The sequence below is a fragment of the Helianthus annuus genome, chromosome 3 (genome assembly GCF_002127325.2).
Source record: "Helianthus annuus cultivar XRQ/B chromosome 3, HanXRQr2.0-SUNRISE, whole genome shotgun sequence".
Taxonomy (NCBI): domain Eukaryota; kingdom Viridiplantae; phylum Streptophyta; class Magnoliopsida; order Asterales; family Asteraceae; genus Helianthus; species Helianthus annuus.
The window spans coordinates 155,711,959-155,729,351 of NC_035435.2; the positions used below are offsets into that span (position 1 = coordinate 155,711,959).

Below are 17,393 nucleotides of genomic sequence, written 5' to 3' on the forward strand. Positions count from 1 at the left end.
ATTTGGCCATCTTGGCTGATGTGGCAATTTAGTTTAGGAGGGAAATCACATTTTGGTTCTACAATCACGATTCCAAGAAAAAAGAAGCGGGATCCGAAATGTTTTGGGTCGGGTTTTATGTTTCCGAATACACCTTATCATACATATTCGGATCATTTAAAACCTACTTCATTTTCTTTTCTCTCATTCATACCTACCTCAACTTTACCCTCTTTTCTCTTCCTTTTGTTCTACAATCGGTTATCTTTTCACCAAGTTTACAAAAATTAGGTCAACATCAAAGGTAAATACACTAAATTGAAGCTAAATATTTGTTATTATATGTTCTGAATCAAGATCGGAGTTTGATTTTATGTTATTCCTTTATAAGTATAGTTAAATTTATAAACATTGTTTGTACTTCTATTAACTTTTTATTTGGTCTGATTTCTGTAGATCCGACCATAAATCTTGAAGGTATGTTGTTTTACTTTTTTGTTTATGTAGTATTCATCTTTAATCTAACCGATTCAACATGTTTACTTTTTTTATAAACCAAAATCTATACCAGAGGTTTTTGTAGATTTTTGTTTGAAACAGAATCAAGTTTTTGATTTTTATTGATTTTTGTAGATCCGACCATATTTATCACAGTTACCGATTTTGCTTGATTTTTTTTTCATGTCAATCCCTAACTCCGTCATAACAATCGGAATCCCATCTTTCGTCAAGCAACAAAGGTTAGTTAAATCTTATATTTTTTTTATCTTTTTTAACATTATCATATATAATTTTATGTTTTCTGTTCAGTTTTTTTTTTAATTAACAGTATATTATGAATGTTTTATGGTTTATCGTTTTTTTAATTAATAATATATTTAATTGAATTTAATTGATATTGTTTGTTTTTTGAGATATATAGTCTGCCTTATGCCTTATTCTTATTAAATTAAAAGTGTTTTGAAAATATTATAATTTGATTATGATTATTCAGTTTTCATTTTTTAAAATTTGATTTAAATATATCTTTAATTTGTTATTTTTAAAATTGTTTTTTTCTATAAACAGAGTAATGTTTTTAAGCTTAATTTATGAATTTGAAATTCTAAGTTTGTTTGTGTAATTAGACATTGTTTCTATAATTAGGTTGCCGTTTTATTTAAAAAAAAAATTAATTTCCTTTGCAGTTATGGTTCCAATCAACTCTTCAACTTCCCTCCAATCTTCTTCCAAGAATACCATCGGTTTCCATATAACAAATAATTTATTCAGTGGATCTACATATATAGATGGTTTTACATTCTTCACCGTCTTCATCTACATCTACTTTTTCTTGAATCGATATCTGAATTTGCCATATCGCTCTATAAACCTGTAAGTTGTTTTTCTTAAATTCATTCATTAATCATTATTCATGTGTTCTTCCTTTTATTTAATTTGTTTAAACTATGTTTATGTTTATTTAAAAGGTTTATTTAGGGGTTCTAATAATATGGTTTTGTTATATAATATGATGTTTATGCAAAACATTAGAACCTATTCTGATGCAGAATGTGATGTTTATAGGAAACCCCAAATCCGATTGTAATTGAATAAATTTTTTTATGAATTTTATTTTTTTATTTGGTATGATTATGTTTATATGATTTTTTCAGCCTGATGTATTGTTTAAGTTTATGTTATACAAACCCTGATTCTGATTGTCATGGTAATTCTTTCGATTTTGTTTTTATTTCACATGTTTATGTAATTTATCAATTTTTGAGGTCACTTTATCTGTATTTGACGATAGGATAATATGATTGTATATTTTTAGGTGTTTTAAATGTTGTTAATTGTCAGTGTAAATCATTTCGTTACAAGATTTTCTTATTATGATGTATCATAATTGTTATATCATCGGTTGCCTCCATTTGTTCTAGATTTTGGAATAAAAGATACTTTTTATGATGTTTGTTACATATTGAATGTTATTATAACATGTCGTTCACATTTTTTTTATTTATATTTTTTATAACAATTCATCTGACATGGTTTGTTTATGTAACCTGTTTTTGTAGGTTTTTGATATGGCTGATAGTTCATCAAGGTATTTTTTGTTCATTTTCTTAGTTTATGTAACATTTCATTTGTATTTGGCCATCTTGGCTGATGTGGCAATTTAGTTTAGGAGGGAAATCACATTTTGGTTCTACAATCACGATTCCAAGAAAAAAGAAGCGGGATCCGAAATGTTTTGGGTCGGGTTTTATGTTTCCGAATACACCTTATCATACATATTCGGATCATTTAAAACCTACTTCATTTTCCTTTCTCTCATTCATACCTACCTCAGCTTTACCCTCTTTTCTCTTCCTTTTGTTCTACAATTTGTTATCTTTTCACCAAGTTTACAAAAAACTAGGTCAACATCAAAGGTCAATACACTAAATTGAAGCTAAATATTTGTTATTATATGTTCTGAATCAAGATCGGAGTTTGATTTTATGTTATTCCTTTATATGTATAGTTAAATTTATAAACATTGTTTGTACTTCTATTAACTTTTTATTTGGTCTGATTTCTGTAGATCCGACCATAAATCTTGAAGGTATGTTGTTTTACTTTGTTGTTTATGTAGCATTCATCTTTAATCTAACCGATTCAACATGTTTACTTTTTTATAAACCAAAATCTATACCAGTGGTTTTTGTAGATTTTTGTTTGAAACAGAGTCAAGTTTTTTATTCTTATTGATTTTTGTAGATATGACCATATTTATCGCAGTTACTGATTTTGCTTGATTTTTTTTTTCATGTCAATCCCTAACTCCGTCATAACAATCGGAATCCCATCTTTCGTCAAGCAACAAAAGTTAGTTAAATCTTATATTTTTTTAACTTTTTTAACTTTATCATATATAATTTTATGTTTTCTGTTTAGTTTTTTTTAATTAACAGTATATTATGAATGTTTTATGGTTTATCGTTTTTTATTTAATAATATATTTAATTGAACTTAATTGATATTGTTTGTTTTTTGAGATATATAGTCTGCCTTATGCCTTATTCTTATTAAATTAACAGTGTTTTGAAAATATTATAATTTGATTATGATTATTCAGTTTTCATTTTTTAAAATTTGATTTAAATATATCTTTAATTTGTTATTTTTAAAATTGTTTTTTTCTATAAACAGAGTAATGTTTTTAAGCTTAATTTATGAATTTGAAATTCTAAATTTATTTGTGTAATTAGACATTGTTTCTATCATTAGGTTGCCGTTATTTTTAAAAAAAATTAATTTCCTTTGCAGTTATGGTTCCAATCAACTCTTCAACTTCCCTCCAATCTTCTTCCAAGAATACCATCGGTTTCCATATAACAAATAATTTATTCAGTGGATCTACATATATAGATGGTTTTACATTCTTCACCGTCTTCATCTACATCCACTTTATCTTGAATCGATATCTGAATTTTCCATATCGATCTATAAACCTGTAAGTTGTTTTTGTTAAACTCATTCATTAATCATTATTCATGTGTTCTTCCTTTTATTTAATTTGTTTAAACTATGTTTATGTTTATTTAAAAGGTTTATTTAGGGGTTTTAATAATATGGTTTTGTTATATAATATGATGTTTATGCAAAACATTAGAACCTATTCTGATGCAGAATGTGATGTTTATAGGAAACCCCAAATCCGATTGTAATTGAATAAATTTTTTTATGAATTTTATTTTTTTATTTGGTATGATTATGTTTATATGATTTTTTCAGTTTGATGTATTGTTTAAGTTTATGTTATACAAACCCTGATTCTGATTGTCATGGTAATTCTTTCGATTTTGTTTTTATTTCACATGTTTATGTAATTTATCAATTTTTGAGGTCACTTTATCTGTATTTGACGATAGGATAATATGATTGTATATTTTTAGGTGTTTTAAATGTTGTTAATTGTCAGTGTAAATCATTTCGTTACAAGATTTCTTATTATGATGTATCATAATTGTTATATCATCGGTTGCCTCCATTTGTTGTAGATTTTGGAGTAAAAGATACTTTTTATGATGTTTGTTACATATTGAATGTTATTATAACATGTCGTTCACATTTTTTTTTATTTATATTTTTTATAATAATTCATCTGACATGGTTTGTTTATGTAACCTGTTTTTGTAGGTTTTTGATATGGCTGATAGTTCATCAAGGTTTTTTTTGTTCATTTTCTTAGTTTATGTAACATTTCATTTGTATTTGGCCATCTTGGCTGATGTGGCAATTTAGTTTAGGAGGGAAATCACATTTTGGTTCTACAATCACGATTCGAAGAAAAAAGAAGCGGGATCCGAAATGTTTTGGGTCGGGTTTTATGTTTCCGAATACACCTTATGATACATATTCGGATCATTTAAAACCTACTTCATTTTCTTTTCTCTCATTCATACCTACCTCAACTTTACCCTCTTTTCTCTTCCTTTTGTTCTGCAATCGGTTATCTTTTCACCAAGTTTACAAAAATTAAGTCAACATCAAAGGTAAATACACTAAATTGAAGCTAAATATTTGTTATTATATGTTCTGAATCAAGATCGGAGTTTGATTTTATGTTATTCCTTTATATGTATAGTTAAATTTATAAACATTGTTTGTACTTCTATTAACTTTTTATTTGGTCTGATTTCTGTAGATCCAACCATAAATCTTGAAGGTATGTTGTTTTACTTTGTTGTTTATCTAGTATTTATCTTTAATCTAACCGATTCAACATGTTTACTTTTTTTATAAACCAAAATCTATACCAGAGGTTTTTGTAGATTTTTGTTTGAAACAGAGTCAAGTTTTTGATTTTTATTGATTTTTGTAGATCTGACCATATTTATCGCAGTTACTGATTTTGCTTGATTTTTTTTTCATGTCAATCCCTAACTCCGTCATAACAATCGGAATCCCATCTTTCGTCAAGCAACAAAAGTTAGTTAAATCTTATATTTTTTTTTATCTTTTTTAACTTTATCATATATAATTTTATATTTTCTGTTCAGTTTTTTTTAATTAACGGTATATTATGAATGTTTTATGGTTTATCGTTTTTTTAATTAATAATATATTTAATTGAATTTAATTGATATTGTTTGTTTTTTGAGATATATAGTCTGCCTTATGCCTTATTCTTATTAAATTAACAGTGTTTTGAAAATATTATAATTTGATTATGATTATTCAGTTTTCATTTTTTAAAATTTGATTTAAATATATCTTTAATTTGTTATTTTTAAAATTGTTTTTTTTTCTATAAACAGAGTAATGTTTTTAAGCTTAATTTATGAATTTGAAATTGTAAGTTTGTTTGTGTAATTAGACATTGTTTCTATAATTAGGTTGTCGTTTTATTTTTAAAAAAAAATTAATTTCCTTTGCAGTTATGGTTCCAATCAACTCTTCAACTTCCCTCCAATCTTCTTCCAAGAATACCATCGGTTTCCATATAACAAATAATTTATTCAGTGGATCTACATATATAGATGGTTTTACATTCTTCACCGTCTTCATCTACATCTACTTTTTCTTGAATCGATATCTGAATTTGCCATATCGCTCTATAAACCTGTAAGTTGTTTTTCTTAAATTCATTCATTAATCATTATTCATGTGTTCTTCCTTTTATTTAATTTGTTTAAACTATGTTTATGTTTATTTAAAAGGTTTATTTAGGGGTTCTAATAATATGGTTTTGTTATATAATATGATGTTTATGCAAAACATTAGAACCGATTCTGATGCAGAATGTGATGTTTATAGGAAACCCCGAATCCGATTGTAATTGAATAAATTTTTTTTTTGAATTTTGTTTTTTTATTTGGTATGATTATGTTTATATGATTTTTTCAGTCTGATGTATTGTTTAAGTTTATGTTATACAAACCCTGATTCTGATTGTCATGGTAATTCTTTCGATTTTGTTTTTATTTCACATGTTTATGTAATTTATCAACGTTTGAGGTCACTTTATCTGTATTTGATGATAGGATAATATGATTGTATATTTTTAGGTGTTTTAAATGTTGTTAATTGTCAGTGTAAATCATTTCGTTACAAGATTTTTTATTATGATGTATCATAATTGTTATATCATCGGTTGCCTCCATTTGTTCTAGATTTTGGAATAAAAGATACTTTTTATGATGTTTTTTACATATTGAATGTTATTATAACATTTCATTCACATTTTTTTTTCGTTTTTATTTATATTTTTTATAATAATTCATCTGACGTGGTTTGTTTATGTAACCTGTTTTTGTAGGTTTTTGATATGGCTGAAAGTACATCAAGGTATTTTTTGTTCATTTTCTTAGTTTATGTAACATTTCATTTGTACAATCTGTGTTTTTTTTTTCATTTTTTTGTTTTTTTCTCACACTAACCTTAACATGTTACACTTTATTAACATCGTCATTTTTAAATCAGTTTCAGAGGACCCTGGTTCTTAAGGCTAATAAATGTAGCAGACGAACTTATTCTGGTAAATGATAAATTGTTACATAATTATTTTTCTTATTATTAAATACAGTTTATTATTATTGTATTGTTTATATCTTTTCACTATAATTATAATTCATTTTGCATTTGTTTGTTTTATTAGTCCATTCCAGATGATGTTGCGTGCAAACTATGGGGTGTTGATAAAGGCCCTACAAATGTTATGATACACACTGTAGATGGCCGATTATTTAATGTTTCTTTAAGCGCTGGTAAAGGAAAGTTATTCTTCTTCCATAGTTGGTCCAATGTTGTAGAACATTTGCGACTAACCAAAGGCTGTTTGGTAGTATTTAATCCTGTAGATTCTACTATGTTTAAATTAACATCTTTCGTTGATGGGGTTAGTCGTGGCTCTTTTTGGACGTATCTGCTCCCTCCATCATCTCATTTTTATGTAAGATAAATTCTATTTTTTTTTCGTATTGTATTGATATATTACTTTACTTATATTAAGACTAAATTTTTTTTTTCTTTTTTTATCATTCCCACAGGTCATTCCTGAATGTATCCTGCCAAAAGTTTATGATTATTCCTCAAATGATGTAATATCTACTGTAATTATAGATAACAAAATGTTTAAAGTTGCCATTGAAACGTCTGACGGTAAAGTTGGTTTTACCGTTGGTATTGACATGATTGTTAGTCTGTTACAGTTGAAGGCTGGTTGTATTTTGTTATTTACAAAAGGTTTTGGTAATTTTTTCCATTTAAAAATTTTTGGAAAAAATGGTGTTGAAATGAATTTTCCTGATGTAGATGTCGATGAGGTAAGTTAAATTTTGTTATTTAACGAGTTAACGTTATCCCACGCGTTGCGGCGGGATATTGGTAATGAAAGTCTTTAGTATGTTAATTATCAATATTGAGTTGATATGTCTGATCTTAAAGATTATTGTTATATATATACCAAATATTCTATTTAATAAATATAATTTAACAATAATGTATGCTTATTTAATAGATAAATCAGTAATAATTAAAAATCCATTAGTAACGGTTCACTTCATTATGTTATCGATACGCTACCGGCACTCGTAAAAACAAAACAAAAATTTCAATAAACAAAGACGTAACATGAACAATAAAATATTGAAAAAATAAAAAATCATCGATAAAACTAATGGTTAGAGTGTTGATATTGTACCAATAACATGACAAACCAAATCAAACCAAATTGATATCACTGAGATATCGTTCAAAATTTTACCGTGTCTTAATAAAGCCGTAGACATTCTAAATTAACACTTTCCACGTCAACTAAAAAATAGATACCCACATGGATTCACAACTTCAAATCAAATTAATAATTAAAAATCTGCAATATCTCCCACATCCTCATCACAATCTAAATTATTATAAAATGCATGCTACTTCAAATTAATTATTAGCACATCAAATAAAATAATACAACTTACGAACCGATGCCACCGCCTCTGTCTCCCCAAATTCTTTCATACCCCCCAAATCCTCTTCGGTAGATCATGAACAACACACCATGCACGTGAATGGTAACAATTCACATTTTGTTCTCTCGATTCAATATGCGTCATTTCCTAGTTTGTCAAATTAGATCCCCTACGAAAGAAAATATTAACATGGGTTTAATATCGTAAGCGTGTTTTAGAACCAGTATTTGAAAACCAAAAACGTCACAGTGAAATAATTTTAAGATTATTCATTCTGCTATTTCTTTTTTATTTAAAATTTGAAATCAATAAATTTTTCTTACAACTGGTTTTGTAAAACCATCAGCGTGTAAAACCATTTAAACATTTAAGTTAAAACCACGAACGTGTAAAACCATTTAAGTTACTTTACTTAGGGTGTAAGGAGTGGTTAAACACTTTGGAGTGGTAAACTAAAAAACCGACCAATCAGAGCGCGCCATGTCAATCAGTGAAAAGTATTTAAACTTTGGTGAAAAGTGTTGGCAATGGTTTAGACATTTGATAAAGTGGTAAACTTTTTTTTTTTTAAAAAAAAAGGAAAAAATGTGATTGGTTGAGAGATGGCATGGACCCCACCCACACAACCCCTCTCTCTTTCCTTCCTCCCCTTACCGATTCGGCATGCCCCCACCGATTTGGCAAACTTTGGTGATTAAACACTTGTTGGCGGTGGTGTTTACCACTCGGTAAAGGGGTTTGCCACCCTTTACCGATCACCACACCGTACACCCTTACTCATATATTAGAGAGAGAGAGAGAGAGGATAAAACTGGTGAGTTTCGGGCCATCGGCGATGGCAAACGTCCGGCCGGCAAAGAAGTCATTCGATAACTTCCGATTTCGGTTACTGCAACGAAGTGGACATGGATACTGTGTGCGTTATTGTGTGTGAGAGAACAAAATGGCATGCTCTGGCGTTTATTTTGGGAAAGAATTCGACAATCCCTCGTTTGATTACGATGAATCGATGTAAGGATTTTGTTTACGAATTTGAATGTCATTACTTCATCGATTGTCTGTGATATTCATGCAATTTCGGTTCCTCGGCAGTTTCCTTGGTTCAGTTTTGATGGTATATAAAGAAAATGAAACGGTTACACCACAACCGGTGATGTGTGAGTCAAACCATCGTGAAGTTTCACAAAATATATATCGACTGTCGGTTGGATTTTATCCATGTGAAGTTCCAAGCGGCGTGTTGCTTTGCACATGGACATATGTTGAGAGTTAGAAAGAACGTGACGTATAGTGGTGAAATTGCAACTTTAATATAATTGTATATAAGTAATTTTGTGGTTTAAATAGCATTGAAATGCTTCAGAGGTATTCAAACGGTGGGAGTTATTTTTTTAGTTGTGTATCATATAAATTGAAACGTTTCGGTGGCATTGAAACGGTGCAAGTTGATTTTTGTATAAGTATATAATTATATATTTTATATATGTTAATGTAATACATGTCATATATCTAATTTGCAGGCTGAAGTTGCACCTATCGATGCTGAAAATGAAGTTGATGAACAAATACATGGTTGTGTTCGTCATTTTACTCGTATGGCCGGTGAACGTTATTTTGTAAGTTTTAATATCATTTTACAAACCTCTAAAAAACAAGTGTTACAATTTTTTGTTACTTAATAAACATTGTTCTTTTAGTTTCATATTTATTATTAATTTTATTTTTACAACAATACAGAGGAGTCCTGATCCTGTTTCACGGATGGCTAGACTTGATGAAGGTTTAAAAGATATCACCGTTAGGCTTATGCATCTGGATCCACCAAAGCAATTTACCAACGGTACAAGACGTGAAAAAAAAAGAGACGGAGGTTGGCGATACGCGTTAACCAGTTGGAAGAAGTTCATGAAAGCTGCTAGAATTAAGGTCCGTGACACGGTTCACTATTCTTTTGATGAAAATGACCAGATGTTGAGTGTTGAATGAGTTGAACCTTACGTTAGGCGTACTCATTAGTTATATGACATTTAGGGCATGTTTTTTGCCTTTCATATGTTAGATATTAACTTTTTATATGGTTTTTTTGGTTTTTGACATTCGTTATGGTTTTTAATTTCAAGTTATTACATTTTCCATATAATAACTTTGCTTTTAACCACTCATTTGTCATGTCTTGAAAGTTTAATCTATGTGTTAAGTAGTAATTTCTTAAATTTTATAAATCGTTAACTGATGCTAATGATGTTATAAATTTATTCAAAAAGTATATCAAACACAATTTTATGTTAATCAATTAAGCATTTAACATGATTTAAAATAATCTGGATCCCATTCTTTCTTTTATCTTTTTCATTTATGTACAGAGAGTATAGTGTTATTATTATAAGATAGTATTATGAACCTTTAGTACTATATATAGAATAGATAGATAACACTATGATTGTCATTTTTAAACCTTGCATTATAGTTTTGAGATGTTTCATTATAAGGTTTTTATATAAGATTTAACATAAATAACCCATTTTATATTCATTTTAATTATAGAAAGTCAACTGTCACTTAGTATGTTGCATTTTCAAAATTTCGTTCTTAATTTGCAAGTGATTAATCATAAAATTTCGTCCTTATTTTGCAATTTCAAACTTATAATTATGGAAACTGATTATTCATAAAAATGTAAAAAAATCTATTTTTTATATTTTAGTAAAGGTTGTCAATTATAGAAAATATGTTTCAAATATAAAATTTTACGTTAATAATTGTAAATAATTTTTAACTTCGTAATGTGAACCCGAAGTTATATACTTAATGTGTACAGTTTCCGTTTTTACAAATTTGAATTTATATTAATTCGTCTTATCTAATTATAAATTATACCGTTTCCTTATTTATTGTATTTTAAAAATGAGGTTTATTTTGATTAGAAATATTGATAATATATTACTAAAAATATTAACTTTATTAATTTGATATAAATAGATCATTTGTTTTCTTTTTAAGCCAAACTAATATTTTTTCAACAGTCCATTCATTTATTTGATTTCTTCTTAGCTATAATGAAAAACGAAGGTCAGATCACCTTGCTGAACGATATCGATGCTCTTAGCACAAACTACACTATCAAGGTTAAAATTGTTAGTTTGTGGAGGAAGAAGATGAGAGATAATGAAAGAGAGACATATCGTATAGATATGATACTGATGGATGAAAAGGTAAATTAATGATTTAATCTTTTTTGTTTTAATTATACTGATTTTGGTTGCCTTTTAACATACCCTTTGCATGTTATTCTGTATTTACACACAGGGTACCAAGATTCAAGCTTCTTGCTTGCATAAGCTATTTTCAAAGTTTGAGAGACATCTTAATGTTGATGAATGCCTTATCATTAAACGGTCATCTCTTGCTGCGAACACTGCATCTTTCAAGATTGTTCCTAACAATCAGAAGCTATCTTTTTATTATCATACGTTTGTGGAAAAGTGCAATATATGGGAAGGTCCGCAGTACGTTTTCAATTTTGTTGAGTTTAATGATGTTCTTCCAAGAAAATAAAAGAGGGTACGACAGTAGGTATGTTTAATTTTTATTTTCAATCTTTATATACCATAATATTTGTTTGCTGATTTTATAGATTTTTTTATGTTCTTATATATGCTGACATCTATTTTATATTTTTGGTAGATTTCATTGGTTATGTTGGTGTTTGTTATAACATCGAGGAGACTAACAAAAAGGATGGTAGTAAAGGGAAACGCCTTAATCTTAAGCTTCAAGATCTTGAGTAATACATTTTATAAATTGTGTATAATTTTTTTTCCATTTTATGCTTTCAAATTTACAAAATGTTCTTAAACTTATATTTTTTCTTATATTCTATTGTAGAGATGTTCAGATCGATTTAACTCTTTGGGATGATTACGCTAAGGACATGTATTCTTACATGGTTAGTGAAAATCGTGAAGCACATGTTGTCGTTGTTGTCCATTTTGGTGCAGTTAAGACATACAAAGGTATTTAACTCATACTGCATTTTATACCAAACAAATATCAATAGATGTTGTTACTTTGTATCTATTTTTTTTATTGCTTAAATTATTTTTACCTAACAATAGGCAAATGGGGATTTTCTAATAACTTTGATGGTTCACGACTTTTCATTAACGACAATTTTGATGACATGTTATCGTTCAAGCAAAAGTAAGTGTTATTATTTAAACATATTTTTTAAATTTTATCAACTTTACGTATTGTTTGTATTTATTTTTAATTAAACATTTTTGTTTATTCAAAATGTTTTATAGGTTTCTTGCAAAACTTGCTGCTTCAACTGAGTCAAGTAGCCATGCTGGGTCATATATGATGTGTTCTGTCGAAGATGAATTTTAAAGAATGATGTTTTTTCACCAATTGCTTATCTTGCATCAATCTTAGAGGTTGTCCTTAACATTTCATGTTTTATATTTTTTATTTTAACAAAATTTTAATGATTTTTTTCTTTTATTATATTAAACAGCCAAAGAAAGTTGTTGTTGTTGGAACTATTGTAGCAATCGTTTCAGATAAGATGTGGTATTATGATGGGTGTAACTATTGCAAGTCCAAAGTTGAGCAAAAGTTTGAAACCTATGATAAGGATGATGGAACAAGTGATGTTAGAGATGAGAAGTTGTATCAATGTTCTAACAAGGATTGTAATGGAAAAGAAGTTTTCCCGCTGTCCAGGTAAAGTGTTTGTTAGTCATACTTCTAATTATTGGTCATACAACAACAACAACGTAGGTCGTCTATATTATCTATTCACATATGTTTGTTAATTATTTAAATACCATTTTTAAGGTTTAAAATACCGGTTCGCGTTCAAGATTCAACCGGTACTGTGACGCTTACATTATTTGACCATGAGGCGTTGAAGTTTGTTGGGAAAACTGCAAAGGAACTTATACAAATTCAGGACGAGGTTATATTTAGTTATACTTTATATATATTTAAATTAAATTTTTATACATTTATTCTAATGACACATTATATTTTTTTTAATATAGTTATTGAAGACAAATGATTTTCCAAGAGAATATCTGGTTGAATTTGAATCGTTGGTTAACCTAAAGTGTGCTTTCGTGATTAAAGTAATTGACTTTAATATTGTCAATGCTGTTGAGAATTATGGAATATCAGTTGTTACGACTGATGATGACATCTTGGATAAGCTCAACAAAAAATTTAAAATTGACCAAGTAAGTGATTGTTTTATTAATATATAGTTGCACTTTCAAAACCGTTTAAACTATGTTGAACTATTTGTTGTTTGCTTTTCATGTTTTCACAGCTTGATGTTTCTGATTCTTTTGGTATGAGTCAGTCTGAGTTCCAAACTTCTGGTGGTGAATGTTTGAAGGTATAACTTAAAAAATAAACTTATATATAAGTTTAACAGTTGTCTTACTTATAATTTGTTTATTTCTTTAAGGATGCTGATTCTTACACTGAGGATAACACCACACCTGTTTCAAAGGATTATGTGGGTGACTTGAAACAATCATCTTCTGATTTGAAGCATAACCTTGATGATGTTTATTTGAATGAAGTGGGATTGGCGTCGTCAGCAAGTAAGTCTCGCATGTGTGTTGAGAAGAATTGATAAAGGAGATATGGCAAATGGTGGTTTTAATAAAAAAACAATTTATTTGGTATTTGAATATTGGAATGTTGTTTTGTTCGTATGACTTTTTGATGTTTCAAGACATTTTATGTTTTGCCTATATACTTTTTCAGTTATCCTATAATATTGTTGGTTGAGAATTATGTTTGGTTATATTGTTTATTGTATGAGACTACGTTGATTACTTTTTTATTTTTGTAATGTAATAATGCGATAATATAAATACTGGAAAAATAAAAAAAATTTGGTGTATTAGTTTTGACCTTACTTAATTACTTTTCATGAACTGAACATTAATCATTTGTGTGTATATATAGATTTACTATTTACTATTCAGTTACAATTCTAAAGTTATTTTAAAAATATGCTAATCATGTCAATTTTTACTATTCAGTTACATTTCTAAACTTATTTTTAAAAAATTTCGTAATTTTAGCAATTCTATTTTTACGAAATGACACACTATCTTCAAATTTCGAAACTAATAAATATAGAATTGTTTTCATATTTATGATCATTAATTTGGTTACAATTTATTTTGGTAATGTATATTATGAATTCCATAAATAACTTATACCTTAGGTCTATAAATTCAGATACTTCACAGACTTTTGAAACATCATCATGGTTATCTGAATTTGCATTCTTAGCTTCCTTCTACGGTGGAATAAGTTTTTTTCATCATTCTTTACATTTCCAGTAAGTTTTTATGTAGTTCGTTATAATTTTTTTTATTCATGCGTTTGGTTTTCATTGTAAAGGTATTAGTTTTTTTTGTTGTAGTTCTTTGTGTTGGTTAAAAAATGCATAATAGGTTTGAACAACTTACGTCGTATTCTTCTGAACGTCCACATATTGGCCTTGATAATAAATGTAAGTGTTTTTTTTCTTTTATCTCAAACATTTTAAATAGTATTCAATTTCTTTTTTTGAAAACGTTTTATGTTCTAAATTCTATATTTGTTTCTTCTTATTTAGTTTTTTTTGTTTTTTTTTGCATTTTAGCTGAGCAAGCTAAATGTACACGCTCGTTAAGAAAACTATATCTTGATAATAAGAAATCAAGTGCAGATGCATTTCCGGATTATTTTGTTAGAGGTAAATTTTCTATCATTTTTATATTCTATTATTTTTATTGTTTACTGTTACATATGTCAAATTTTATTCGTTATTCTATTTTTATATTATAGTTGTAGAGGCTAAACACAGGCGCAAGTTAAGAAAACTATACCTTGATAGTAAGAGATCAAAGATTACTAAAAAATTCATTTCTAGAGGTGGTGCTTCAACGTCGTCATCATCAACACGAATCCTTTTAAATAACAAAGAGAATTTAACTCTCAATTTTTCAAACACAACCTTTCCTACCGAATCTTCAACTGTTATAAGGACAAGTAAGTTTAGATTTATGTTAGATAATGTTACAAATTTCACATTACTAATTTAGTTCGTCAACTCTAGTTAGGTTATATTACATATTATATAATGATTGTTTATATCTTATTAGGTAATCATTTAAATTCGTCCGTTAATGTAAGATCTTCCATTATTACACATTCTACTTTGAAGAAGAAAGGACATGTACTACAATATTAGTTTACAACACCCAACCGTACACCGTTTGCAAACATAGAAAACATAATCCCAGGTTTGTAAATCAAAATCAAACAGTTACTACTTGGATATGTTTCACATTTTGTTTGTTTTTACTACATATAATATTTGAACAAATTATTTTTAAAATACTTATTTGTATTATCTTATATTTTTTTTGTTTAGGAAATAATTCTAATTGTTCGAGAAATGTAGCTTATTCATCTGGAGCATTTTCAAATCAGAATAGAAAGACAAATGTTTTGCAAGATTCTTCTACCTCAACACGACGAATGACGAGGTCAAACAAAGAAAACATAACACCAACTTCGTGTATTACAAACATACGTTCTCAAGTTCAAAGTGTACCGCATTTTTCTAATGCTATGTCTTTTTTAAATCGTATATCAGTTGGTAAATTTTATAATTATATTGTTACATACATTTTTAATTGTTTAATTCATATAGTTAACGAAAAATTATTTTTTCTTTTTTATTCAGATAATATTGCAAGCTCATCAACTTTACCATTGAATGACTGCTATTCTCTTAATCCCAGAATAACCAATAAATGTAACACAACTTCTTTGACCTCGGAATTTAGCTCGATAAAAAAGATGTCTTCTGGAAAGCGTAGACTTATTCATAAACCAATTGAAATAGAACCCATACCAATGGCTGTTCTTGATTCTGATGATGAAAATCATGTTCACGAGGTTGTGTTAGACGCCACCAAAGGTGTATCTAAAGGTAACTGATTAATGTTATTCATTGTTGTTTCATATTTTATTTTACCTACTTTATTATTCAATTTATGTTAAATGTTCAGATTACGTTGACCATGGTGACCAATCTCTTACGTGTGGTTTATGCTTTGCAAAGTTATGGCCAACCGAAGGTGGAAAGGGTCGCATTACACTTCAAAAGCAAACATATAGCTTATGTTATGGATATGGTAAAGTTAACTTGCCTGAATATAAAGATTCTGATCCATCTTATCAGATGCTTTTTCGCTGTTTAGATCAGGAAAGCAAGTTTTTCTTAAAGAACAAAAGACGTTACAATTCTATGTTTTCCTTTACTTCAATGGGAGGAAAAGTAGATACTAAAATAAACAAAGGTAATGCTCCATTTGTTTATAGAATCAGCGGTCAGAATGCACATTGTATGGGTAGTCTTCTTCCTAAGCATGGAGACCAGCCAAAATTTTCACAGCTTTATATCTATGATACTGAGAATGAGCTTGCTAATAGAGAGTTGTTATTCGGGTATTTTTTTTACTTATCAGTATCTTAATATTAAGTTACAACGTAGAATTCTATTTTTTCCATTTCAACGTTTGAAACTGTAATTTAAAACGTATCATTTTCTTACAGTGAATCTTCAAGCAAAGCATCTTTAAGGGCAAAGGAACTTGATGTTAAATTTATAAAGTTTCTTACGAACATGTTAGATTCTACAAATATGTTGGTTAAAACTTACAGGATGGTACGAGACCATCTCCATGAGAATCCTAATGTTACCCTTAAACTTCGTATAATTTCACAGAGAGATCGGGACAGTAGGACTTACAATTTACCTACGTGTTCTGAAGTTGTTGCTTTAATAGTTGATGAACCTGATCTCAAGATAGAAAGCCGTGATATTATTGTCGAAAAGCGTTTGGGAGTTCTTAAGAGTATTAGCGAGTTACATCCTTTATCTTACTCTACAATATCCAATTCTTTTTCCGTATGGAGACGATTGCTATAGGATTAACATTCCTCATAGGGATTTTGGTCCTAATACAAAGAAGACAAGACCAACTTGTACTATGAGGGAGTTTTTTGCCTATAGAATTCAGGATAGGCATAACAAGTTTTCTCTAATTCTTAATGCAAGAAGGTTGTTTCAGCAGTTTTTAGTCGATGCCTACACAATGATTGAAAGTGAGAGGCTAAACTACATACGTTTTCAGCAAATCAAACTGAGATCTGATTCGCTTAACAGTCTTAAAAATGTTCAAGACGTTGGTCAGAGTGATTTGAGTCATACAGGACAACCTGTTATATTATCGTCATCTTTTACTGGTGGTTCTCGCTACATGATGCAAAATTACTTGGATGCTATGGCGTTATGTAGGACGTATGGGTATCCTGATTTCTTTATCACAATCACATGTAATCCGAAATGGCATGAGATTGTAAGATTTATTGGTGACTCTTCAATTAAGCCAGAAGACAGAC

At 28.5% G+C, this 17,393-nt stretch overlaps 1 protein-coding gene across 1 annotated transcript; it reads left to right on the top strand.

Moving 5' to 3' along the window:
* Positions 1-6,277: 6,277 nt before the first annotated feature.
* Positions 6,278-16,920, top strand: LOC110932414. Its single transcript, XM_035988232.1, has 26 exons — positions 6,278-6,297; positions 6,433-6,487; positions 6,608-6,716; positions 7,072-7,274; positions 9,434-9,529; positions 9,651-9,839; positions 10,937-11,125; positions 11,220-11,412; positions 11,598-11,697; positions 11,799-11,926; positions 12,029-12,113; positions 12,218-12,284; positions 12,430-12,638; positions 12,753-12,873; positions 12,959-13,150; positions 13,243-13,311; positions 13,384-13,522; positions 14,172-14,274; positions 14,390-14,448; positions 14,581-14,673; positions 14,766-14,969; positions 15,580-15,582; positions 15,670-15,918; positions 15,998-16,436; positions 16,545-16,656; positions 16,717-16,920. Exons 1-26 carry the CDS (start codon positions 6,278-6,280, stop codon positions 16,918-16,920), a joined length of 3,630 nt encoding a protein of 1,209 aa, XP_035844125.1.
* The last annotated feature ends 473 nt before the right edge of the window (positions 16,921-17,393 follow it).

Coding starts and splice junctions, on each gene's coding strand:
- LOC110932414 (XM_035988232.1), top strand. CDS start 6,278: ATGGCTGAAAGTACATCAAG. Junction 6,488..6,607: donor TAGCAGACGAACTTATTCTG/GTAAATGATAAA, acceptor TTGTTTTATTAG/TCCATTCCAGATGATGTTGC. Junction 11,126..11,219: donor TGATACTGATGGATGAAAAG/GTAAATTAATGA, acceptor ATTTACACACAG/GGTACCAAGATTCAAGCTTC.